We start from the raw sequence: 26,677 nt of genomic DNA, 5'->3' as shown, positions 1-26,677 counted from the left end.
TTCTGAGTGATATTTATATGTATTTTATGAGGNTTTTTTTTTTTTTTCACGAACTTGTTTAGATAATTTTGCCAATATATCCATGACAAAATCCTAAATTGCTACACCCCATTTTTTTTTTTTTACTTTTACCCCCCTCTCCATTTTTTAACCACCTTAAACAACAGTGAAGTGGAATTAGTACTATTACAACTACTACTTTTTGTACTATTACTATTACTATTCATATAATAAAGAGAGTAGTATACAAAATTAGAAACTTTTTTTTTTTTATCTCTCTCTCTCTCTCTCTCTCTCTCTCTCTCGCTCTCTCTCTCCGCCGCTTCTCTCGATCGATCGATTGATTGATCGAGATCTCGCCGGAACCCTAGCCGATCGCCGGAGAAGGCCGAGGGATCCGGCGCCGATCTCGGCGGTGTTGGCGGCGGCGGCGGAGCCATGTCGTCGGGGAGATACATGGCGTACTCCCCCTCCCCCTCCACCGCCCCCCACTCCCCCCACATCTCCGGCATCCGCTCCCTCTCCGACCAGGAGAAGTAAATAAACCCTCCTCTACGCTTTCGATTTTGGTGGAGGATCTCGCCTCTAGGTTTATTTCCGATTTTTTTTTTTCCCGTAAAAGTTGGATTTTTACGCGATTTGATCGGTTGGTATCTCGCGATCGTCCTCTTTCCGCTGCGCGATTGTTGAGCGCTTCGATTAGAAATCGTTAGGATTCTGGGGGTGTTTGTAATTTTAGTTCATCTGGTTGTTTAGGTGGATGGAGAGGTTCAGTGAGGTTTTATGAGCAGAGTTTTTAGGCAATTTTTGTGCTCAGAGCTCCATATTATTGACTTATTTGATTGGTTACAATGGCATGTATCAAGTTAAAAGTGCACCTTTTAATTGGAAATGGGCAAAATTGTTGGTGAAATAAATTTGCAAAAATGCATCTGCTTGTAGGAAACTGTTTTGTGGTTTTGGTTCTTTGTTTCTACTGGATCTTCTTGTTGGGATTATGATAGTATCAAAGGTTATTGTTGAAGTTTTATAATTTTTAGTGCTTAGAGTACAATTGGTGTTTTTCCTGATTTTTATACATTAGCGGCTAATCGATTTTGTTAGTTTGGTTACTTTGCTTGCAACCTGATAGATTAATTTACTTTAGGGCCTTAGTATTAAGTTTTTGTTGCAAATTTCTTATCTTTGTAAACTTTTGCCATTTGAAGTTCAAAGATCCAATGTTTTGCTTGTCGGGTCCAGTTTTGTAATAGTATTCTATTTAAATTAAATGTCGATGCTGCTGAGAATAATGGTTGTTCGAGCAGTTCTTAGGCACATTTTACAATCTGTCTCTTCAGTTGCAAATTAAAGAAGTGGACAATTTCTTTGCAGGTACTTCTCTGAGTTGCTGGCTGAGCGTCAGAAACTAGGTCCATTTATGGCGGTACTTCCACATTGCTATCGATTGCTAAACCAGGGTAAATGTCCCGACGGCATTATAGATTCTCTTAATTTTCTTTCCCGCAGCTACTATGTCGAGATCGAGTAATATATTTTTCTTTTTTGTTTTTTGCATGATGTTCTAAGATATTAATAAAGGGGTTTGATCACTTAGAAATTAGAATGAAATGATATTATACAAAGGAAGGGAAAAAAAAAAGGGGAAGATAAAGCAATCTACATTGACTTGTTTCACAGGAATGTTTTTGGATGATGTATGTCAGCAATAAATTGAAATTAGAGTTATCACTGCTTAGTTGGACAGAAGATAGCCACCTTTAGAAATAACAGCTCTATAGGTGCTCAAAATTCTCTTTGGAAACCAACCTTTCCCTCACGGTGAAATTTTAGAAGTCGCTTTTCTTAGGTACTTATGCAGTTCATCATCAAGATCAGAATACACTTGGCCCAACTGTAAATAATTACTAATCAGCATGTTTGACGATAACATCAGAGGGAATCATGTTTATCTGAAAGTATCCTGGCTTTGTTAATATGAGGTATAATTCAATAGGGAGAAATCCATAAAATATCTCTGATATTTTAGGTCAATAGCACTTAAACCTACATCACATATATGCGCTGGAATCATGTATAGGGCTTATATTGGAATTAATACAATTTACTTTTATTTTGCTTTTCTCATATATTAGGATTAGTTGCTACAAGTTCTCCCTGCTTTTCCTGATCAATTAAAACATTCCATGTAGGTTTTTTCAGATGGCTAAGTCTCTCCTGTTATAATTTAGTTTATCCCTGTAGTTACTTAAAGCTGGGAATCTTCAGCTACTTGCCTAACTCCTTTTCTGTACTTAATATTTGGATAAAATTGCTCGTATCTTGATTTATTTTGCGTGTTTACTTCAAACTCTAACTGACTCTCTGTCACACTAAACTCTTACATGCTACTGACATCTGAGCAACATTGTGTCATCTCTGTATTCTGTTTGTTATGGGTTGTAACAAGAAAGGACAGTGGATATACACTATAATAAGATGAGCTATTAAAACTCAACTTTTTGAAGAGAAGACTGTAGAGTCAGAAAGTAAAATGGTGTTTGATGACTCCAGGATTTGCACTTTAGTGTGTTGCGGGGAAAAGCAATAACGGCAAGTGTTTGATGGGCAGCAAAATGGTTGCTTGTTTATAGGTCTAATGCAATCTGTATATGATTTTGCCTCTTTCAAAATTATGGAAATAAAACTAGCCCTCTAAATTTCTGCACCTTCTATTTTTAACTTTGCAACTGAAGATCAATTTAAATGAGGCAGGATTCAGTCTTAAATAAGGTAATACATAGTAAGTTGCCATCTCCCTCTGCAATACGTGAAAAGGAGGGAAACTATTTCCAGGTGAGTGGAGCTTGAAGTAGAAGGAAAAGTCAGTCCAAAAAAGAAAATGTATTTCAATCAGGTAAATCGTGGATAGGTGAATTTAAAATCCAAAAATTGCATAACTTGTTGTAACCCAAAATGATTGAAATAACCGAAGATTAGATGACATATAAGATAATCATTGTAGTGCTTACAATCCTGTGTGTCTAATTGAACCAGGATCAATATCACTCAAATATGGGTTGAGTATAAAAATTAAGATAGTAACTCACATGTAATCGAGTGATGTGATGCATGATAGGGTTCAGATGAAAATTTAACATCCCAGTTTTTACCATAGGAGATAAATAGTGAGCCAGAAATGCATTCAGGACAATTAGCAAATTTTGGCAATAGTAATATATACAAGATGGTCAAGTGCTGTCCGATAGGTAGGAAAAACAAATGATGTTACCATTGGCTCGATATATAAACAACAGATTTTTCAATTAACAAATGCAGTAGTTGTTTAAGATATTGCACTAAGTGATATAAAGAAATCTGTACTCTTGTGCCAAGTTAATAAACGTACTTGTCTTGAAGAAGGTTGAAAAGGGAAAGTAATGTTAATTTTGTGAACTACATGTGACTGTTTTGGAGGCTTTAAGTCTTGTGTTTGACAGAAGGAAGATTTTAGGTGAAGGCTGAAGAACAGGAAATTGATTATTACAAAATTTGTAGACTAAGATAGAAATGGCAAAAGGTGAAACATAAAGCAGAAAGGTTGGTTCCTGAGCACCTATAAATCTTGGAAGTTACCTTAGTAGATTTGTGAGTTGGTCTTTTGAAATGCTCCATTGAAGCTACTATAGAAAGTTAAAATGGTGGTGTGAAGACTAGTATTTGGTAAACTCGCAGTGGTCCACCTGAAATGTAATAGAATATTGACATAAAACCAGAACGATGTCCATAAGGTGTGAATTGAAGGCATAATTGAACTAGAAGTCTGAATTGCTTAGATTAGCGAATTCTTTGGAGTCGAAATAATTAAAAAAATTCAACTCAAGTTGCTATTGATTTCTCATGTAAGGAGCTTATTTGCACCCTTAGCCTAATACAATTTTATGAGAAGAGTGCTTTAAGATTCCTGGTAATGAAGCACCCTAAGTCAATTGAAAGGGGACTTGGCTGCTAACTTGAGGGAAAGAATCTTGATCTGCTCTATGAGATTCAACTATTTGGGGTCATTCGTTTTTTGTCTACAATCTACATTGTCATATTATCCAGATCAACCGTAACTGTGACTTGATACTTCAAGTTTCAACCGTACTCCAGTGATCCTTAATCTCTATAATGGTTAGAAATGCTTTTGTCTGGTCGTCTAATTTTTCTAACGAATGATAAATAATTGCCATACTACTTTATTAACTATATTTTTTAAACTTAATTATTTTTTAACTGATCTGGTGGATTACTTTTGTCAACACTTATTGTTATGATATATATAAAATGGTAGCCATATTGCTCTAATAACTATATTTTTTCTATTAACTGTATTTTCATTAATATGTTATAATATTTTCCAGTAGTGTTTGATGTCCTTTCACCATAGTGAACCATCTACATACTTCTGTTTGAACAAGCTATTTTGAGTTTATAGTTAATTACTATGTTATTCTTCCCAAGTTATATTCCTCTAGTTGTACATTTGGATTAGTGCTTTAGTGGGTTAATACATGTCCATTTAGTCGACCCACTCTTGTCCATTTACTGCTAACTTGTTCGCAAGGGCTAACTAACTGGGTACATGCTATGCTTTCATATTGAATATTGTGGAGCAGAGATCTTGCGTGTAACCACACTGCTGGGGAATGCGTCAGTTTTAGATCAAGAACATGGTAGCCCCCTCATCAATGGAGGATTATTCCCAAATGGAGGACCAGCTAACATGAATGGGTGGGCGTCACCATATCAATCAGAAGTATGGATACTAACTATTAACATAACTTTATTTGCATCTAATTTTGTGCACGTGAGAAGCAATTGAAATGGTTTGATCTTCTTCTAAACTAGAGTAGCTTTCCTGATCGATTTAACTCCTTCCTCAATGTAGTTTTTAACACTCATAGTATTTGAACTATCTTGTTTAAGTGCTCTTGCATTCTAGAATAATTGACCTCTTATGTTGCAATGTCATGTCCATTACTTTATTTGCTAGTAATTTTGATAGTTCTTGCACAATAGGACCATTTATAATCAGTGAGATGATCTAATTTGTGCTTTCTTTCCTTGTTGCGTACTAACATTCCTCTACCCTACTGTTGGCGCTCTGTAGTGCTTCCCCAACATCCTTTGACCCGTTTCTATTGCGAATGTTCTTATATTATATTTCCGAATTATGTTTCTGTCGAAAATGTATTCAATAATAATTTGAGTAACGTACGGTTTTATTACTTCCACATCTTTCTCTTTCTCACTGTTTCGATAAGCGAACCAAAGTACCCTTGACATTTACTTGGTGCTTCTGAAATATCTGACAGAAACACTGCATTTTATTCTTACCTGAACTGGTTGGAGCTTATATATATATATATAGAGAGAGAGAGAGAGAGAGTCCGGCTACTATGATATCGATAGTACCAAGCTCTTGGTACTATCGAGTTTTTTGCCATTAGATCTACCCTTTGATCATTTCCACCCGTTAGATTATATTATTCAACCAACCACCCGCTCAACCCTAGGGGACCACTATCATCCTAACGGCACATCCTTTTATCTAACGGCCGAAAACTCTATAGTACAAAGCGCTCGATACTATCGATAGTATAGTAGCATATATATCCCTCCAAAATCATTTTTTTACGATTTTACGTACATAACCCAATGAAATATGAATTATCTATATAATATAGTTTCTTATATATAAAAAAAGAAAAACTTAAGTTTAGGTGTCATCCAAACATAAGTTTTATATGAGAGTTTTCTAAGGAGGAGCATTTTTGTTAGTAGAAGGCCGTATATGTTATATTTTATACTTTCAAAGGATATAGTTTCTTATATATAAAAAAAGAAAAACTTAAGTTTAGGTGTCATCCAAACATAAGTTTTATATGAGAGTTTTCTGAGGAGCATTTTCGTTAGTAGAAGGCCGTATATGTTATATTTTATACTTTCAAAGGCCATGTATGAAAATTCAGATTTTGCAGGGATATGTATGTCAATTTAGTAATTTTGCAGGGGTGTATATATGTATAGATCCCCATCTAATTTGTTGTTTGGCAGAAGATTTTGCAGGGATATGTATGTCAATTTAGTAATTTTGCAGGGGTGTATATATGTATAGATCCCCATCTAATTTGTTGTTTGACTGAGGATTCTGCCATTTCTTTCTTACATCTTCTGTTATCAGTAATCAATTTCAGTGAGAAGGTGATTATACACTTCTATTCACCTAGGACTTCAATTTTTTTTTCCGGTTATTTTGTGGAAGCGGATCTTTATGTGAAAGATTAGTTCTGCTGTAATTTTATTCATCTTCCATGCCAATATATTCATTATAATAGCCTTTGACTTTAAATTGCAGAGGCCGGATATGTTCCATCCTCCAGCAGCCAATAATTGGCTTGGGCCACAAGGCAACTCATCAGCTTTCATTGTAAAGAAAACAATCAGAGTTGACATTCCAGTCGACAAATACCCTAATGTATATTATGGCCTTGTCTCCCTTTACTGCTTTCCACCCCACCTTTTGGTGATGATTTAATGTTGATTCCAAGTTTCTATCTCTTGCATTATTTTACAGTACAACTTTGTTGGGCGACTACTTGGTCCTAGAGGGAACTCTCTAAAACGAGTGGAAGCCACTACTGATTGCCGTGTCCTAATTCGAGGGTGTGGCAGCATTAAAGATCCTGCACGGGTAACATCTATCTTTTCTCTCGTCTTTGACAGCAATTCATCCGGTACATTGTTTAGCCATGACTGGAATTGCGACATTAAGCGTATAGGCCATGCGTTCTAGTTGGACGGGTGAGCTAAACTTTTGTTTCTTTTGTAAAATTGTCATGGCCAACTTTAGTTCAGGTGTTCTCTATAATCTCCCATAAAAAGTTTGCGCTACTTGATAGTTGACTTAATAAATTATACTTGTCTTTGGCCTGGAATGTTGTACCACTCAGAATAGTTTCCGCATCTGAATGAACTTGCTCGGTTAATCTCTTTTAGGTGTATAATTTCGATGCTGATGCTACTTCTGATTTTGTTCTTGATTGTAGTGAGGAATGTAAACAATGTCTTCTTCGGAATCCTCACTATGGTTGTGTGTGTTTCTCTTCTTTGATCTTTGAGCATTGAAACTATATTCAAAATGCCCTTATTTGATAAAACTTGCCCCTTACACAGGAAGAGTTTAATAACCTCTAAGAGTTTCCACCATTGCATTTGACTAATTTTCATATTTTCGTCAGTGCATGGAATTCTGAAATTCAGAAAGTTTTCGGGTCTAGTCAAGGAGCCCATACTAGTCAACCAGGTGCCAATTGACTGATAGATTGAACCAATCACATGCCTTGTGTCAGTTGTACGTAAATATGTTTTAATGCTTTTACTCGGTTAGGTTCATAGCATAAGAGTATTTATGCACGAAGAAGAAGAGGTTGATGAAAATATCCATCCACATGTATAATATGTTCTTGTTTTTTATGCACCGTAGAAAAAGGTGGTTGTTTTCATTATGCTTCTCTTCGAACACGCTTAATTTGTCACCTCTTTAACATTTTTAGTTTGTCGTCATATTAATGGCAAAATATATTAACTGCTATCACAATTTAAAACCTATAGGAAGAAATGATGCGCGGAAAACCGGGGTACGAGCATCTGAACGAGCCCCTCCACATACTAGTCGAAGCAGAGCTGCCAGCTGAAATCATCGATGCTCGCTTGATACGAGCCCGTGAGATCCTTGAAGATCTTCTCAAACCTGTGGTATTGCTCTCTCCTCTTCCATATCACTGATCTCAGTTTCGTCACTATTTGGTCCACAAATTTCATTACCTCCTTAATGTAGCCAAATTATAATGATAGGAATTATGTTGGGTAAATTATACCATTTGATTGCCAAAACTGTTAAATTTCGCCTAGGCTGCTGAACTTCCAATTTGTTGCAATTGATGCACTGAACCCCATTCTTTGTTTCACACTCCATCAAACCCTATTTAATTTCTCAAATGGAGAGACGACATAACAGCCGAATCAGCAAACAATTCATCCTTGGAGATGACGTGACGGCTGATTGACAATAGTCGTGCAATGATGCGGCAGTTGGATCTCCTACCATATTATCACCAGGTTGTCTTGTGGAGATGACGGGCCAGATGGAAAATTAAATAGAGTTCAAGGTAGAGACTTGTTTGAACTAGGAATTCCAGTTCGGTCATCAATTGCGATAAATTGCAACTTTGGCAACCTAAGAAAAATTTTACATCTAGTTCGGTGCCTAATGGTGTTATTATCCAATAATGTTTATCTCTCGAAATTCACCCTTTTCTTGCTCTCTTCTTTTTTCTTTGGGTGTTAGGATGAATCAGTTGACTTCTTCAAGAAGCAGCAGCTCCGAGAGCTAGCTATGCTTAACGGCACTCTCCGTGACGACAGCTCACAGAAGTCGGGTTCCGTGTCCCCGTTTCACAACAGCCTCAGCATGAAAAGAGCCAAGACACGCGGTTAGCTAGAGATCTCTACATGTTAGTCCTCTTTACAACCAACTATACAATCAAAGGTGTTGCATGCCGATCCATGCTCGAAACGCCGGTCGTGTGCAGTAAGACTAAAAGGTGTGACCTAATTAAGATGCGGTGTGATGTGTGTCGTCCTGCTATTGAGGGAGGTTTGGAGATACTATGGCTTATACAAATCAAAGAGCGAGCTGAGTACGATTGTGGAGTATGCCTAGGTTTGTGTAATAGTAAATACTAATCGAGAAGCACAAACATGTCTGATTACTCTCGATAGAATAATGTTCTTGTGATTACAGTTTTGGTAAGCAGTGTGGTGGGGTTTGAATAGAAAAGCTCTAGTTCGATCTGCGTATAGAACGATGAGAGAGACAAATAACCCCTATACGCAGATTCGGATGGCCAAAGTCGTCGTCGTCGTCGTAGTAGTAGTGTTCTCTCTCTCTCTCTCTCTAATGTTTGATGTCCTGTTTAAGTTTGTAATAAACAACAGCTTTGTTGGTGAGTGTGAGCAGATCATTGTGCTAACATTTGGTTGGTTTTCTATATATTTTTTATATGTATAATCAGTATACTAAAGCATCATCCCGCGAGATCTAATCAACGGATTTTCGCGACTTCCTCTCGGCCCGAGTGTTCTATCCCCTTTCTCTGCCTCGCGGGAGTTTAGTCTTCTAGCTTTTTCTTTGTCCATTGTTTAGATCTCAGGTGTTGGAGGCAACAGATGAGCTTCTCCGACTTGTTCGTGGCTGCGAGTCGAGGAGATCAATTTCTTGGAGGTGCATCTCCTTTTGCTTCTTTTGTTGGGCTTCATTTTTACCAGCTTTTGTCATATTTGTTGAGCTGTTAAGTTTGGGGACTTTATTATGCATCATCCTCTTTTTTTTGTTCTTCCTTTTAATTTGTTTAGGTCTGAGAACTACTTCCAAAAATCTCCTCCACTCTGTTTGTTTGTTAATATTTGTTGTATTAAGCTGTAAATTTTGAATGGAAAAGTCAACTGGCAAATTCCTGAAAATAAATAAAGAGTATATTGAAGATGCAGTGTGATGTGTATATGTAATCTTATTCCCATATACTCAAGTAGAAGGGGGGGTTGATTGCAGAGTAGAGCTCCTGTGCTTTTAAAAGCATAAGAGCATTTGTGCTTGTGATTTTTAGCCGTCGGATCGTCTTAAAATTTATACAATATTGTCAATAGCGTCTTTTGTTGAGTCTTCTTTATAGTGCTGTACGGATCTTGAGATGATTCGACGGCCAAAAATTACAAACAGAGGAGCTCAACTCTTGATTACACTCATTTTTATAGGCAATTTTGAAGTTCATCCTTTAATGTTCATGAATGATTGGGAAGCATAAAGATGGTGAGGTTCACAGTAAAATACTACACTACAGTTCACTAACTTATTAGAGAAATTTCACTAACATGGGATGTTGATTTTCTTTTTCATATTTGGTAGGGTAAATTACACTTTTGGTACTCAAAACTAAGGGGCCTGTGACCCTTTAGTCCTCAAAATTTAATTTATCATAATTTGAGACTCGATCTTTCTAAATTGTTACAATTAAGTCTCACAATTCAATTTTTTTAGACTAATATAAATGTAGAAAATAAAATTAATTGCAATCAAGTTTTCACTCTTCATAATAGAAAATAAAAATAGCAAAAATCAATCATAAATAAAATTTAAAATTACACTAATGTAGAAAAAATAAATTAAAAAAAAATTCAAAGACCGGTTAATCGGTTCGCTGGTTAAATCGTTAGTTCGAACGGTCCAAAGCTAAGATTTTGGCTTATTTGGTTTAAAGGTTGAATCGAACTGCTTTATTAACTAGATCATGATTCGACGCAATTCGACCTGGGTTTTAAAACATTGAATAAAAGCCCTTCCTTTCTTTACGCTCATAAACTAAGTAAATTGAATTTACTAATATCATATAAAATATGGTGTATTAGATACTGCCAATTTAATTATCCTACATGATTTAGATTATTAATTCAAGTTTAAGAATCAACTTGTAATTAAGTAGTGCTTGCTTAGAAAGTAATGTTTTTGAAAACCTAACATGAGAGAAAGTATTTGCTGAAGAAACAAAAATTTAGGGCTTTGCTTATTTGCCCCTTATTACTATTCAAAATTTTCAAATAGACCCTTCTATATCCAAAATATTTTTCCAAAATTTAATCCCATTAGTGAATCTTTATAAGGGTTTTGGGATATTTCAAGAAATTTTTTAAAATCACAAGAGGTGTTTTGATCAACCAAGGGTATATTAGATATTTTTTAAGTTTTAAAATACATATTTGTTGATGTCCCCTTTTTTTTTGTAAATAGGAATCCTCCCTGTGAAAATACATATAATCAACTATTTATTACTCCTTCAAAATTCGTGCATTGCATGGGATTAACGGTTGATTAGACTGGTTTCCCGCGGAAGACTCTCTATATAATTTTTTTTTCTTTTTTTTTTATATGAGAGCTTATATTAGAATGTATGTTTGTTCGTCAGCAATTGATTTTCAAGTTAGAAAATGACTTTCAGTTGAATTAAAATCGAAAAGAAAAATATTTTTCATTATTTTTTGTTTGATAAAAAGTTAATGGCTTTTGAACTGTCATCATTCCATTTTTCTAAATTTATTTATCAAAAATTTTCATACTAACAGTTAAGTGGATGAAAAAAGTTACAACAGTTAATTTTTTATTATTTTTCATCTCTTTTCCTTTCATAATTGACTTTATCATTACCTGGATCGACGAAATCAATTACGTGTTTTGTGAAATTGGGGTTATGATCAAATTTAATTTAGGGCAAATTAAATAATTAATGAAAGTGAATATTTACGGCCAAGAACAGCTTCATCCTTTTTTTACTTTTGGTGAAATAGATATGTAGTGGAAGAACTTCGCATACACTGTAGATGCGGTCTATGAGAAATTGAAAGAGACATAACCTGGTTTGCAACTGTTGTGGTTGCTTGAATATTAAGTGACAAACTTGTTTTGCTGTAAGAATACCTGCTTTTGGCTTGTGAAATGTAAAAATGAGAAAGCATCTAGAACAAAAGGGATTCAGGTTGGTGGATCTCTCGCTCCGATCCGTTTCGAATTGGGTGGTAAGTAAGAACCAAAAATTAAAAAAAAAAAATTTGTAACTCGCCCCTAAACTGTCTCGATCGGCCAAGCAAATTGACCAGGAGGCGAGAGATCCCCTTTCTGCTTTTGATCGGCCCAAATCCGTTAAAAATCCATCAAAAACTTATATCCGTTCCGAATAGAGTCATAAGTGGGGGCCACAAATAGGATTAAAATTAATCCCCCTGAACCTGCCCTAACCCGATAAGAAATAGAGCGGTACGTGGGGAACACAAATAGGATTAAAATGAACCCTCTGAATCTGTCCCGATCTGATAAGAAATGAAGTGGGAGGTGGAGGACTCCTCCCGCAGCTAGATCCACCTCGTTTGCATCCCTATTTAGAATGTCATATAGTGAAAAAGCTTCACGTGTTGTGTTGAGTGGTATGTGATGCTCTTTTAGAGAATGTTTAATGTTAGTGGAACTTAACTGCATTGAAGTTTTTAGTTTCTTTAAAAACGAACTTTAATAGTTGTTTGTTTTGATGAAATTTGCTTTTCTGGTGTTCACTTAGAAAATTGTTTCCTTAGCTAATGTTATAATTGATTTTTAAAATATTTTCTAAATACCTGAAAACTTTTAGGGAAATTATTGTAATTAGATGATATTTTTAATAATTTTTATGGAAAGCCAAAGGTGGAGAAAATTTGACTTCCCTCCATGCGGGGGCAAAGTCAAGAGTAGGAAAAATGAGAAAAAAACGTATAACTTTACTTATAATATTTTTTCATACTTTCGTACATCAAAATAAACAACAGAAGCTATCACATACGTTAAAACTTCACTTTTCATCCTTGAGTTACTCCAATTCGAACATGCCCTTAGCATTGCACTTTATCAGGTCGAATATAAGTCACATATTTGGTTTGTTGTAAAAATAGCTTTTGGCTATAAAACATAATGTGAAATGTATTAGACCTTTCTTGTAGTGCAAGAACTCTACATATAATATGAATTTTGTCTATGAAAAGTAATTCAATTAAAATTTTAAGATAGAAACAGACAAATTTGCTTTCTTATAAAAGATAGCCTATGGGTTGCGAAATATCTTATGCTTCGAAAGTGGCAAGTAAGCTTTCTTAGCAATACCCTCGTGAGCGACAGAGCGACAACTTTTAACTCACGAAACGTATTGTAAGGAAGCAAGTAGACAAATTACTTTACTTTTGAAATGACGGATACGCTTCTGAAGTAATACACTCATGATCCGCTACGAAAGTAGTAGCTTTTGGCTCACGAAACACGTTTCAGTACGCAAATAGACGAATTACTGTTGTTTTACGGTGATAGATATACTTCCTAGTTATTACGCAATACTCACGAGCAATAGTAATAAATTTTAAAAGCTTAATAATTACTTGGTTTAAAAAAGAAGTGATAACGCAAATAGCATCACCTTATATCCACAATGAAAGCAACTTCTCTAGTGCATGTTTTGAGAAAATACTTAAAATGAAGTAGCTGTGTTTGATAACATAGATTGGTTTAATTAGGAAACAAAATAACTCAAGTTATTCATTTTACACCACTACCACATGAATCATGGCAAGAGGAAAATAGCCATTAAGTCAAAATATAAACTGGTAAAATTTTTGAGATTTGTAAGGGTGTATAAAGTTCTTTCTTATAAGTTCGCAGATATATGTATATATATATATGATATTTTTTAAGGGATATATAAGCAATTATCCCTTGGTCTAGTTTACAATGGCAACTTTACTGTGTGCTGTTCAGTGTACTTTGGCTTATTTACAACAATGCCATTTATTTATAATCCATGCATGTAGCAATGGAGTCTCTCTCTCTCTCTCTCTCTCTCTTATAGAGTTGCTTCTACCATAGCTAGCTATGGCAATAAACATGAGAATTGCAGCACCTAATACTTGTGTGTCGACGATATCGGCCTCGCTGTCGCCCTCTGCCGGGCAGAAGAGTTGCTGCCATGCTGCAAGCCTTTCTTTCTCCTTCCATGCTGCCGGAGAGAAGCTGCTGCCCCTCCGCCGTCGGAATTTGCCGCGGTCAGACGGCACCACATCTGGCCTCATCTCTGCAAGTGCAGTTTCTGATGACTACTGCAGCTCCAACATCAGCCTTACTTCTGATGTTGATAGTGTGAGTTTCTTCATGCAGTGAAATCTTGAAGACCCAAAGCAATTGTTTTTTTCTTCTTTTTTTTTTTTTTCTAGAAACCTAAGTTGTCCAAAAAAAAAAGTGTTTTTAATATTTATATTTAACAGTAATACTCATGTTCGGGCTCGCAGTGATGTATTATTTTAATTATTGTCACGTCATCAGCCACAGAATTGCTATATTACTGTCACATTAAGGACACATTATCATTCAGTCAACTAAATTAGATCATAAGACTTAACTGCAATTGACACTCTGGAGATCGAGTTCGAATGAAAATTTAAAATAAATTAAAGCTTGAGGAGCAAAAGTGTCATCCCACTGCCTCACAATTTGAAGATCAGAAGTATATCTATTGGGATTGAGTGTTGAAAGTACCACTCGTTTATACTCTTATAAATACAAAAAAAAAACTCTACAAATACCTACTTTTTCTTTTCTTTTTTTTTTTTCTGACTTCTAAGAATCTATATTTTTTCCACTCAAAATTTCAAGTTGATGTATTTACCCCCGCCTCTGTCAAGATTCCGTCACTGTTACATCTATTTCTTATAATTTATACGAAAAATATCCTTGAAAATGATAAAATATATTAAAAAAAAATTTCTATAGTAAATTTGATCATTTTATCCTCTCTATTTACGCCCCGCAACCCCTGAAAATATTTTTAAAATTTGAAAGGGCAAAATGTAGATTTTTGAAAGTAAAAAAAAAAAAAACATTTATAGAAAGGTTTTCTGTAGTTTAGCCTTATTGTTATTTCATTTTTCTGAGCTGTAACAAATTCATGCACTTCTCATTCCCATTTTTCTCTCTCTTTTCAGAGTGTTGTAGGAATCATCCTTGGTGGTGGAGCTGGGACTCGACTGTATCCCCTAACAATGAAGCGGGCAAAGCCGGCAGTCCCTTTTGGAGCCAACTACAGACTGATAGACATTCCTGTCAGCAACTGCCTGAACAGCAGCATATCGAAGATTTACGTCCTGACGCAGTTCAATTCCGCCTCGCTAAATCGTCACGTCTCGCGAGCTTACGGAAGTAACACGGGCATGTTCACCAACAAAGGGTTTGTGGAGGTTCTCGCGGCGCAACGAAGTCGAAACACGCCGACTTGGTTCGAGGTATTGCTGCTGGAATCAACATGCATCTCTGCCTTACATATATAATAATAGAGACCGTCACCAGAAAAGCATTCGATCGACGCTTTTTCAACGACAGTTCCTGCCCACCATTTTATAGCATAAGAGGAAAGAAGTTTCAAATCACTTCAAAATTCGTCGAGCTTTGCAAAGAACTGTAAGAATTGATATAATTAAGCTGAGTAATAATGAAAAATGCAAAGAGTTTAACATATCCAACCAAAAAAGAAATGGCAGTAAATGCACACTACAGATCAGATTCAGAATCTTCCACCAATCTTCAAATGAACCAACCAACATTCCAGATGATGACTTTGATCAGATTCAGAATCTTCGATATGATCGAATTGCATCTGCTTTGAGTATATCATGTTGAAATATTCATGTAATTGAGTTCAAATCTCCTCTTTGGTGCTTCTCCAGGGCAATGCTGATGCAGTAAGGCAATACATGTGGCTTTTCCAGCAGCACAATGTTATGGATTACCTTGTTCTTGCTGGGGATCACTTGTACCGAATGGACTACCGCGGCTTCATCACAGCACACAGAAAGGTGGATGCGGATATCACCGTCGCTGCTGTACCGACAGACGAGAAGCGTGCGACTGCTTTTGGCCTGATGAAGATGGATGATGAAGGACGCGTAATCGAGTTCGCGGAGAAACCTGAAGGAGAGAAGCTCGAATCCATGAAGGTACAAGCACATTGAATGATTCACTAGCTTGGGGTTAGTACATTTCAGTATTGGTGCAGTTTTTGCAGAAGTACTGTTTTTAGTAGAACTGGTTGAAAACTTGTGCACTTTCGCAATATCAAGCACATAATGTCGAAAAGATGCACCATCTAATCATAGACTAGATTTTGGATGTTTCTATGAAAGATGCCTTCATATTGTTTCAAAGGATTTTTTTTTTTTTCCGAGAATTTAACGCAATGGCTACCTACCAGATCCTCTCGGTGTCTTCACAATAAACGGTAAAATTAATCTCTCTACTTTTAGTAAACCTGATTTGTGGCCGAATCACAACTTCAATCCAAACACCCCTTTGCGTTTTGAAGAAAAGGAAAAACAACTTTTTCATCAAATTGTCTTCGGACCATACTTACAAAAGAAGCTTCAAATCATTTTTGATCGTAAGAGCTCATTTTCGTCACCCAAAATAACAATGCCTCGCTTTTGCTTCTCGAGTAGAGAAGCTGTTCTCGAAGCTTGCCAAACGCACTAAGAGTTTGCACAAATAAAGAACTTTCAAAAAGTGACTCGGATAATCCTATCTCACAATTTCAAAATATTGCAGGTTGACACCACCATATTAGGGCTTGATGATGAAAGAGCAAAAGAGATGCCTTATATTGCTAGTATGGGTATCTATGTGATTAGAAAAAGAGCACTGAAGCAACTGCTTCTTGAGAAGTTTCGTGGAGCCAATGATTTTGGAGGTGAACTGATTCCTGGTGCAATAAATGTTGGAATGAGGGTATGCTCAATAATTAGCATTTAGGTTTAGTTGCTACTTAATAACCATCTTTTTTTCTTGATTTTGACTGCATGAGCGACTTGAAAGACAAGATACACACCATACATTTTCAGTGACATTAAATTTGTAAAATGACCTATAAACATGTTAGATATGCACCTTACAGTTTCAACATATACTTTGATAAAATCGGTATTTTGTGTTATCAAAACATGTTGATATTAGGGCAAAATACATGGATAGTTGCCATGCTGTCAACAAATTTCAATTTGATTTATGATCTTTTACTTAAAATAGGTTAGTTTTTGGACTAAGCCAATCTCTTGCAACGTAATCCTTGAGTGCATTTTCCATCCAAAATTTCAGCATTGCAGTAGCTGAGAAACATAAACTAAAGATAGTAAATTCAGGAACAGATATTTTTAAGCGAAACTAATCTGAATTTCAACTGTAATAACAATCTACACGTGCTAACATATATCTCTATGAATGACAGGTACAAGCTTACTTGTTTGATGGTTACTGGGAGGATATCGGCACCATTGAGTCGTTTTACAATGCCAATCTGGGATTGACTAAAAAGCCAGTACCCAATTTCAGGTTGGGATCCTGAAATAAAATCACTAGAGAAGTGTAATTTCTAATTCAACAGAACAAACCACAAGCTTAGCTCCTTTTGGTTCTGAAATTAGCTACAACATAATAAATCTCAAATAATGATACAGCTTTGACGATCCTTCCGCTCCGATTTACTCCCAACATCGGTGTTTACCGCCCTCGAAGATGGTTGATGTGAATGTTACTGATAGTATTATTGGTGAGGGATGTATTATCAAAGTACGTTCGTCCTAATTACTTCCGTACTTTCTTCACTTAGTGTGTACATGTAGAATTATAATGTTTCTCCCCAATCTCTCTGTTCTTTGCGCCTTTCTCAGTTTCTGCTGCCTTAAAGTCCTCTAAAAGGTGTCTTTTGATCTTGAAGTTTACATTTGCATTCTCAAAATAGTTCATTTCATATCTTTTACATCTTGCTGCTTTAGTTTCGATTCAGGAAATCGATATATGAATTCATTGTGAGGCACAATATGTATATTATGTCGGTGTGTATTTATGTATGATATTAACTTTCTTGTTTTGTTGAAGGATTGCAAGATTCATCATTCAGTGGTCGGGCCGCGTTCTTGCATCTCCAAAGGTGTGATAATCGAAGACTCGATAATCATGGGGGCGGATTACTATGAGGTACTAGTCTATGAATAAATGAATAAGGAACAAGATAATCCAATCAAGCGACAGCATGACTGTATCTAAAAGGTGATTCAAGTTGAAGGACTAACTCATCTGTTTTGCCGCCAGAGTGAAGCCGATAAGAACATCCTAGCTAAACAAAGTGTTTCCCCAATCGGAATCAGAGAGTTTTCAGTCATCAAGAGGGCTATTATCGACAAGAACGCTCACATCGGATGCAACGTGAAGGTTATTTTCTCTACACTCATCAGTTTCTCATCTCTCTCCATATACAGTACAGTTTCCTTTTGCTATAACATGATCATCACCCCATGATTCGTCGCGCCTAATGGGGTCTCTTTATGCTAATTTCAGATCATCAACAAGGATAATGTGCAAGAAGCGGAGAGGGAGACATGTGGGTACTACATCAAGAGTGGAATAGTGACTGTGATCAAGGATGCTTTGATCGGTGGCGGAGTTATCATCTAGAAGTGACTATATGGCCAAGTAAATATAATGCTTTATCTATTGCGCTTTTCGTACTCTCTAGGAATAAACATAAGTTAACTATTCTGTTCTTCCGTGTAAATCCTTTTTTATCTGCTTTTGAACTATCGAAATTTATGAGTTTCCTTTTCCTTCTAATAAAGTGTTTTAGGTATGAGAACATAATCTCGCATGAAAGTGAGGAAACATATTAAGACTCTTGGTTGCAAGATATTAAAATTTCCTTTTCATGCTCTGTTATGTGTGAATTTCATCAACAGTTATCGACTCAGCTGGCATTGCCATGTTATGAGGAGCTGGTTTGTCCTTCTGAATTACAGGGAGTGTTCTTTCTAACCCAAACTATCTAGGTTCGATAATGCAACATATTTTATATGATTTGAGGGTTCTCACAATTGCCAACATTACTTTTCATAGTTAGGATGATCATTGGTGATTATCCATTAAGATATAGTGAAACCTAGAAACATTATACAATTACTTTGCACCTAAAACAAGTTTTGAGAGGAAAAGCTGATGCCAACATAAACTGCAGTAACTAAAATAAGGTGCTCAAGGAAACCATACTAGAAAGAAATTGAGGTCGAATACATCATAAATTCATTAGATCGTGATATACTAATTGGTTATTTTCTCTTTTATGAGGGAAAGATAATCTTAGGAAGAGAAACTCTTGCTAATATTTAAGGCCAATGGATGCATGAATATCTGATTGGTGCATAATTTTGTTGAGAAATTCTACTTGTACAACCCCCAAAAGGGGGTGTAGATCTTACACCCGCCCATCCTAGGGTTCAAAAAAATCCAAATGGTTTTTAGTAAAAATAAAAAAAGATTGATGTGACAAGTAGAGAATTAATGATCCTTGGATGGCGTGAGTGCAAGATATACACCCTACTTTGGAGACTGGAGTGTACCAGTAGCATTGCTCTATTTTGTTTATTCAGAGTGGTATGTGGTAGTTGGTCGAAAGCGAGTATGGAAAACAGGTTTACAGCCACTAAATCATTGTTCTCTTTCGATTGATGGTAATATGGAGTAAAATCAAATTCCTAGAATGCAACAATAAAGGAAAATACCCATACCGCACAATTTTTCACTGGATAACTTGTTCAGACATCTAGTAGACCACAGAGGAATGAGAAGGATCTAAGAATAGGTTGGTTTCCTTTTTCTGCGCCAAAGTTGAACTTGCCTTGCAGAGTCTCTGATAACTAAACAACTAAACTAATGAATTACGAGAACAAGCAATCAACTTCAGTAGTTTCTCATAGAAAATATGATTTCAAAATAGAGCGGAATATAGAGAAGAAAAAGTTGTTTGAAGGACGCATTTAAATAAAAATGCATCCTTTTCAAAGAGGAGGACGGTTTACTTGCACTACTAGAATACTGGAGCTAAAATCAAGTTGGTGAATTGTCTTATGTCTCTCCCTAGGTTCTAGGTATCATAAACACTCCGAAGATAAAAGAGCCTCGAATACTAGATTAGCTCAACATGCTCAATGCACCATGCTTGGGAACCACAAATCTGATAATTGGATATGATTTAATTTCTAGTTTTCCTAAATCCACTGCTTACCTTAGTTTCCTGGAGAGCAAATTGATGTCAAATTGTCGCTGGATTCTGGATGATTTTTTTACGGACACTATCAAATCCATTGATTTGAACTCAGTTTTGTGGTGCATAGAAATGTGTGATCCTAAAATTTGACTATCAATGTGTCCAAGCAATATTGATAGGCACAACACAGAACCTACATAGAACCATTCTAAAAGTTAACAAAAATAACAACAATATGTGGATTGTTATCTGCAGATTGCTGCAGCTGGCAAGCGTAGCTACTCAAATATAACAGTAATAATCTGAAATTAAGAGAATTCTATAAAGCGAATGCAGATGCAACCATTCATGCATAGCAATTATATTCATAAGATAAAAATGAAAAGTATCAACAAGCAAATAAAAAAAATTAAACAAGAAAAAGGCTTGGAAGAATGATTTCATATTAGCGCTAGCAAAAGGCAGAATTCCTAGTATACACTGATACACGTACAACTCAACTGCGGTTCTGCAGAGAGTCAGAAACCAGATGAATAGGAAAAGCTAAAGCCAAATATACCAAAATTGAAAAGAACAACAAAAAAAGCAAAAAAAAAAAAATGCTAGACTAATAAAAGGCAAAAAAAATAAAAGCAAGCAGCATTAGAGAACGTGATAATGGCGTTGAAGAAATTGCGATCAATGTACCATCTTTTTTATTAAGGATTGATATTGCATTCTCGTAGGAAGACTTGGTCATAGTTCACGTATTTTGACCAGTAGTTGCGATACTTGGGAAAGCCAATCTCTAGCCAAGGCTTCATGTTTCCGCTGTAATGTATCACTGCCGCCTTTTCGATGTCTTTGTTGCTTATATGTGGATTGTATCCTAGGCCGAGCAGGTGCCATGATTTGTCAAGGGGGAATGTCTGATTCCAGAATGTAATTAGACCTGGTGGAAGTGTTCCTAATTTCCATAGTAACCTACCGTGATTCTGGAAAAATTATGAAACAAAGATTATATTTAGAAATGTCAATGGTTAAGCAAAAGGCACGATGAAAGTTAAAAGTAGATCATTACATATATATATATATATATATATATATATATATATATAATTTGTGTACTCTTAATTCCTGACAGGCATTTCACTTAAAATATTCCCCTGTTTAAAAACCCTTTTCAAATACAAAACCAGTTTACCCTCGTTAGCTAAAATGCAGAATAAAGATTTAGATTCTTGCAGAGCTTTCAAGAACCAAAAAACCTCACTAAAATCCAAAACAGTTTACAAGATAGTTAAGGCATTATCAGAAAACCTATTAGAGTGACACTGGTGGAAAGGAATTAAGGGTCATGTAATTGATCTTACAACACGACAAGTCTTACCAGCTTCTGCCAAGAGTGATAGACTTCTGTTATGTTTTGACGCCTCCACTCAGCCAAATTGAAAACATTCATTCCATACGCCCACCCGCAAGCACGAGGATTGAAATTTTTGGCAATAATTGGATTAGAAAAATTAAGATACCGATCAAAACGGTGGAAGTTCTCTCCACATGTCTCAACTGCTCCATTCACTTTCCCATTAAGATTGATATTCCAAAGGCCTGCTAGGTCTTTTTGTACTACGACATCGTCATCCAGAAAGACCACCTTGTTGAGATTTGGGTAAATCTCTGGTATATAGAATCGGAGGTGGTTTAGCACTGAAAAGTATTTAGGGTTGCGATACTTCAAGTTTGCATCAGAATTTGCGCGGTGAGCCCTGAAGTTATAGTCGATCATAGACTGAGAGCCAAGTTGGTTGAGAACAGGACTATAGCCTGCGTTAAACCATGTTAATTCTTCGATGTTTTGAACTTCAATTGTAGCTTCTCCAGGTGGATTAGCTAAGAACCACATTCTCATTGCGGCATAATTGAGCCTGTCTGTTACTATATGGAATACATGATCTGCAGGATTCTGCAATAAATAAAAGAATTCTATATTAACATTAGATTTTCTAACTGAAGTAAGAAATATTGCTGTAAAATACAGACTAATGCCCTTATTTAAACAAAACCTTCCCCATTTGAAATTATTTTTCTCATGAAACTAACTTATGCCATGGATTGGTTAACTCCCTAACTTAAAATAAGGGCATTCCTTTTTGTACGAAACTGCACATCTAAAGGTATATGTGAAAAAAAAAGAGATTTTAGAAGTCATAAATGTAAAAGATGATTTTACAGGGATATAAACATAATAATGAAAATACACCAACAACAGAAAAGCCAACCTTAGCATTAACCACAGTCGAGTTAACAACAACTGCTGCTGCCAATAAGTTATCCGAGAACAAGGCATAATGATAGAGTTTAGGGTCATCGAGCTTTTCTTGATTAGGGAACTGCTGCTTGCTTGGTTCGAGAGAGAAGTACTCGGAAGAGAGCCTTAAGGGGAGGCAATGAAGGCCTTTAGGAAGGGCTTTAGCTGCGAGTTGGGTGAGAAATGTTGTTTGCTTCTTATGAACACGTAATTGTTCCTCTGCTAAGTGAAGCATAGCACGAAGCTTCCTTATTACAATCGCACTATTTTCTTGGATTTGCTTGCACTTCGCCAATAATTGTTCCATCGCTTTTAATTTCTCATAGGCACTGAATCAGTTGGCAGGTAAAAATATTAGTCATAGCAAAAGAATGTCGATGCTTGTTTTGATAGTGCTTTTCAAAGAAATGTAGGGGTTAAGGACTAGAAGCTCGTTTCAGCTTCTCGCCACAGCTAGAAGTTCCAGATTTTTATTTTCCAAACACCTAGCTTCTGCTTCTTGAGTAGAGAAACCACTCCAAAAGCTAGGTCAAATGGACCATTAATCTCAAGTAGGCTATATAGCTTGGAAAAACTACACATGCGTTGAATAATAAGGAGGCACTCACTTCTTTGGCAGTTCGGAGTCCTTGGTTGCATCACCGAGTGTTCTTTGAATATCCTTTATCCGAGCACGCAACTCCCGGACATAATGAGAATTGGATCGAATGGCTCCAATGCCGAGATAGACTTTTGCCCTGATTAACTGATCCCTAAGAAGCCGCACTCTACCATCAGGCATAACTGTGTTTTTATTGATCTTATTGTTTGCTACATCGGTAGAATTTTCTTGAACAACTTTTGGAGATTTTGGGTAGGCCTGTATTTTCGATTTATTTACCTGGAAAAAGTAATAGAGGAACGTCAGACCTATCTTGATAATGAAGGATAAAAAAGAAGATGATTCATGAAACAGGTGGTTACAGGTTACAAAATATTCTTATGCTAATTTAATATATTTCTTCTGATTAACATCTAAAATCCGAAGAAATCTTTAAATATAACACGAAAGAAAGTAGGGTTCTTGAACATAAACTTATACTGATTGGGGTGGCCATAAAAAATAATCAAAAAGAGATCTATAAATAACAAAAAGGAAACACACATAAACTTATAATACTGACTGGGGTGGCCATAAAAAATAACCAAAAAGAGATCTATAAATAACAAAAAGGATAATATTTTGCATGTAATGACTACGAACTTTTACTCCTTCAATGATTGATCACCATGTTAAAGAAAAGTCATAATTCCATGCAAAAAAGTTACCTGGATAGTCGACGGACAACCTGGTATAGGTTAATATCTAAGACGGAACTAAACAACATCACAAATTTTACCGAACTAGTAACATTATCCCAACAATAACGGGAAAGTCATACTATGGAAATAGTCATGATATTTTGTAAATCAGGATAGGTGGATGAAATTATATCTGAGAATTTAGTCCAAAAGTGGTCATTGCACCAATAGCCTACCAATATTTTGTTGACTCCTACAGCATGCGTAGGGATTATGTTCACCAAATTAGATCTAGCCATTTGCCGAATGACTAAGAAAAGGCATTACATTTGCCTTCAAGCACATAATAGTGGTCTGTTTGGATTAAGCCAGAGCTTCTGAAGAAGTGCTATTTAAATAGAGCCATTTGAAAAAGCAATACTAGCCTTCTTCTTAAAAATCATCCCTCCGCACTCCTGCAACAGAAGTATCTGAGAATTGACACTACCGCTTTTGGGTCCCAAAAACTCATTGAACTTCCCGCCACAGCAAAAGCTCTAGAAATTTTTGTTCATCAAGCACGTGGCTTTTACTTCTCAGTGTGGAAAAAAACCATTTAAGAAGCAATGCCAAACAGGAAGAAAACAGGTATGAGACAGAGCATGGAGAATGTATTCTATCAACTTCACCTACCAACCAACACAAATGACAAAAAGTATCACAAATGTCACCATCTAATAAAAATGAAGCATGTTAACATCAATCCAGATAAGCAAGAAAATGACAGGGCTTTCCATCTAATCGCCACCCTAAGCCATGATATCATACAAAACGACAACTTAATAAAACTTCGTCAGTTTCCAAAATCCTGCATTTGCTAGGAACTATAAAATAATACACAGTTAAAAAAATATATATACCACCTTCAAGATAGTTTCGAAAGAAGATTGCAGCTGAGATCCAATTTCCTTCACTTTTTGGGCCAATATCTTCGTCCCCAAGCCATCGGCTTGATTCCCTTTTCCGGTTACTTGTTCGATTACGGCTCCACTTTCATGCTTATTTCCCACTTCCGCCACTTCGGACAGTACCCTACTCTTGTGCCCCACATGTTTCCCTAATGATAGCTCTACAAACAATTCAAACACCAATAAATTCAAATTAATCAACCCTCACAATTATATAATCTTATATACTTCCTAATATTTTCCAAACAGAAAATATCAATCTAAAAACCTTAGGATTCAATAAAGATCACAAAACTAATAAATAAAAATCCCACCTTTAGCTTTGAATGCTGAGAAACTTCCACGGAAATTGATCTTATTATGTGAATGAACTACACCAATTTGTTCTTTCAGAGGTTTTGCCCAATCCTGAACCTAAATTTCCGAATAATTCATAAGCAATAACATACCAAAAATAAAACTAATTCATATTCGCCAAAATGTGTATGGAAAGGAGGGAAAAAAATTCCCAAATAAGTCAACTTCGAAATCAAAAACAAAAATCTTTCAAAAAAGTTAGAAAAAACCAAACCTAATTCGAAACTACTCACCGGATTCAATCCCCCGTGATCAAAATCGCTCCTTGCTGCCAAAAAACAAACAAACACACCCAAAAAAAAAAGAATCAAAAAAATGTTCACAACATCAACAATTCCACTTCAAATCACCCAAATTAGGACCAAATCTAAGCCAAAAAATCTCATTTTTTCGCTCAACTTTAGGGTTTGGGAGCTCACCAATGGAATGGAAGGAACCGGAGAGGCGATCCGTGAAGAGGACGATGGGCGCGAGAACCGTTACGAGGAGCAAAACCAACAAGGGTTTTTGTTTACTCACCATCGTAGCTCCTCCTCCTACTCCTCCTCCTCTTAACGGAAACCGCCCATTTATATTCACCTCACCGTAACGGAAAACCGCTTCCCGCTGACGGAGGTGGCGTCGGAAACCGCTAGTTTTAACGGAAAACCGCTTTCCGGGGATCACCGTTCCGTTTCCGGAGGCTTCGCCGTCGACGGAGGATACAGGTTTTGTCTCACTCCGTTGTAGCTTTTCTTTTTTTGTTTGGACCTGTTTTTAAAGTCTAAATTACAGAAAAGTCCCCGTACTTTTTTTCTTTTGTATTTATTATTTTGTAAATACGACACTATAGAATTAATTGGGGCTTTTTTATATATTTGGCCCCTCAATTTTTCTATAAATAGTCCTAACAAATTTATATTTGAATAAATAATTTTTTTCTTGCCACCCGAGCACCTAGGTACTAGTTGAACACGGTAATTGAATTACCGCATTATTTTTTTTATTTTTTATTGCACCTAAAGTAAGAAAAAATGACTAAAGTGTAAATATAAATACGGTGATTCAATCACCGTGTTCAACTTAAAATTACCAACGTGACACTTTCGTGGCAAGAAGAGGGTCATATATCCAAATCTATATCTATCTATATCCATATCTCTATACCTATACATTATTTCTCTTAAACTTTGCCACATGGCTTCATTTTTTTTTTTGTTAAATTAAATGTGGGCTCTACTAATTTCTTTTTCTTTGTTTGAACCAAACCGGGTTATTGGGTGTCACCTTGAACCAGCTCAAGTCCTCCAAATAATTATATAATTTTTCTCTGTTTGTGCTTGAACAACAGGATCAATTTGCTTCATTGGACCGAATCAATTATTCTATATATTTCCATCTTTGAACTAGATTTCTTTTTTAATTATCTGAACCAAATCAATAATGTTGAACCGGGTCAACTTACTTTATTAGATCGAACCAAACCAATTGCTCTATATATTTCTATCTTTGAACCGGATTTCTCTTTTAGTTTATCTGAACTAAGCCAATAATTATTGAATAAGAATTCCATCCTAAACTAGCTCAAGTTCTCTTCTTTTTTGCTTGAACTGAGCCAGATTTTTTTTTCTTTGCTTGAACCGAACCGATGTCCTTTTTCTTGCTTGAACCGAGCTCGGTCAAATCTTTGCCCTTTTTCTCTTCTCTTTGTTTTTTTAGAAATTCTCATTAAGGACTTTTTTTAGAAAAAAAGAAAATTAACTGATATTTATATTAATTTATTATTAATATTGATATAAAATATGATGATAAAGTATATTTAGCAAACATGTAATGTCTTCACTTATTTTAAAACTGTTGACTCATACATATAAATTACTTACACATTTGAATAATTTATAATCAATCAAATATAAATTATTCAAAAATTTATGAAAAAATATATCATTAATATTTTTATTTTTTTTTAATTTTCTGTCCGTCGCATCGCACGGATTACTACACTAGTATAAATTTATTAGGGTTATTTGTAAATTTTTTTGGAGGGGGCTAAATATAAAAAAAGCACAATTAATTGTTTTTTTTAAATTTTGCTAAAATAC

At 35.8% G+C, this 26,677-nt stretch overlaps 3 protein-coding genes across 5 annotated transcripts; 2 read left to right on the top strand and 1 right to left on the bottom strand.

Moving 5' to 3' along the window:
- LOC109720310 (KH domain-containing protein At5g56140-like) lies at positions 280–9,121 on the top strand. The gene is made up of 7 exons (XM_020247333.1): positions 280–536; positions 1,375–1,460; positions 4,638–4,777; positions 6,380–6,499; positions 6,599–6,715; positions 7,636–7,779; positions 8,372–9,121. Exons 1-7 carry the CDS (start codon positions 439–441, stop codon positions 8,519–8,521), a joined length of 855 nt encoding a protein of 284 aa, XP_020102922.1. The 5' UTR covers positions 280–438; the 3' UTR covers positions 8,522–9,121.
- Positions 13,467–18,601, top strand: LOC109720733 (glucose-1-phosphate adenylyltransferase small subunit, chloroplastic/amyloplastic-like). Its single transcript, XM_020248024.1, has 9 exons — positions 13,467–13,783; positions 14,626–14,922; positions 15,364–15,633; positions 16,238–16,417; positions 16,914–17,017; positions 17,143–17,254; positions 17,564–17,662; positions 17,777–17,896; positions 18,023–18,601. The coding sequence occupies exons 1-9, from the start codon at positions 13,520–13,522 to the stop codon at positions 18,137–18,139; spliced, it is 1,563 nt and encodes a 520-aa protein (XP_020103613.1). The 5' UTR covers positions 13,467–13,519; the 3' UTR covers positions 18,140–18,601.
- On the bottom strand, positions 15,006–25,420 carry LOC109720732 (probable galacturonosyltransferase 4). 3 transcript variants are annotated; one of them, XM_020248022.1, is made up of 9 exons: positions 25,016–25,420; positions 24,830–24,864; positions 24,554–24,653; positions 24,195–24,400; positions 22,620–22,891; positions 21,983–22,340; positions 21,091–21,666; positions 20,409–20,695; positions 15,006–15,604 (listed from the first exon to the last, which is right to left on the bottom strand). In XM_020248022.1, the coding sequence occupies exons 1-8, from the start codon at positions 25,116–25,118 to the stop codon at positions 20,420–20,422; spliced, it is 1,926 nt and encodes a 641-aa protein (XP_020103611.1). In that variant the 5' UTR covers positions 25,119–25,420; the 3' UTR covers positions 15,006–15,604; positions 20,409–20,419. The 3 variants fall into 3 exon arrangements, with proteins under 3 accessions (XP_020103611.1, XP_020103612.1, XP_020103610.1); XM_020248023.1 differs by lacking the exon at positions 15,006–15,604 and adding an exon at positions 16,374–16,391; XM_020248021.1 differs by lacking the exon at positions 15,006–15,604 and having other exon boundaries at positions 20,131–20,695.

This window comes from Ananas comosus, linkage group 14, assembly GCF_001540865.1.
Source record: "Ananas comosus cultivar F153 linkage group 14, ASM154086v1, whole genome shotgun sequence".
Classification (NCBI taxonomy): domain Eukaryota; kingdom Viridiplantae; phylum Streptophyta; class Magnoliopsida; order Poales; family Bromeliaceae; genus Ananas; species Ananas comosus.
Note: the sequence above shows the minus strand (reverse complement) of the source record. Positions and strands in the feature narration are given on the sequence as shown.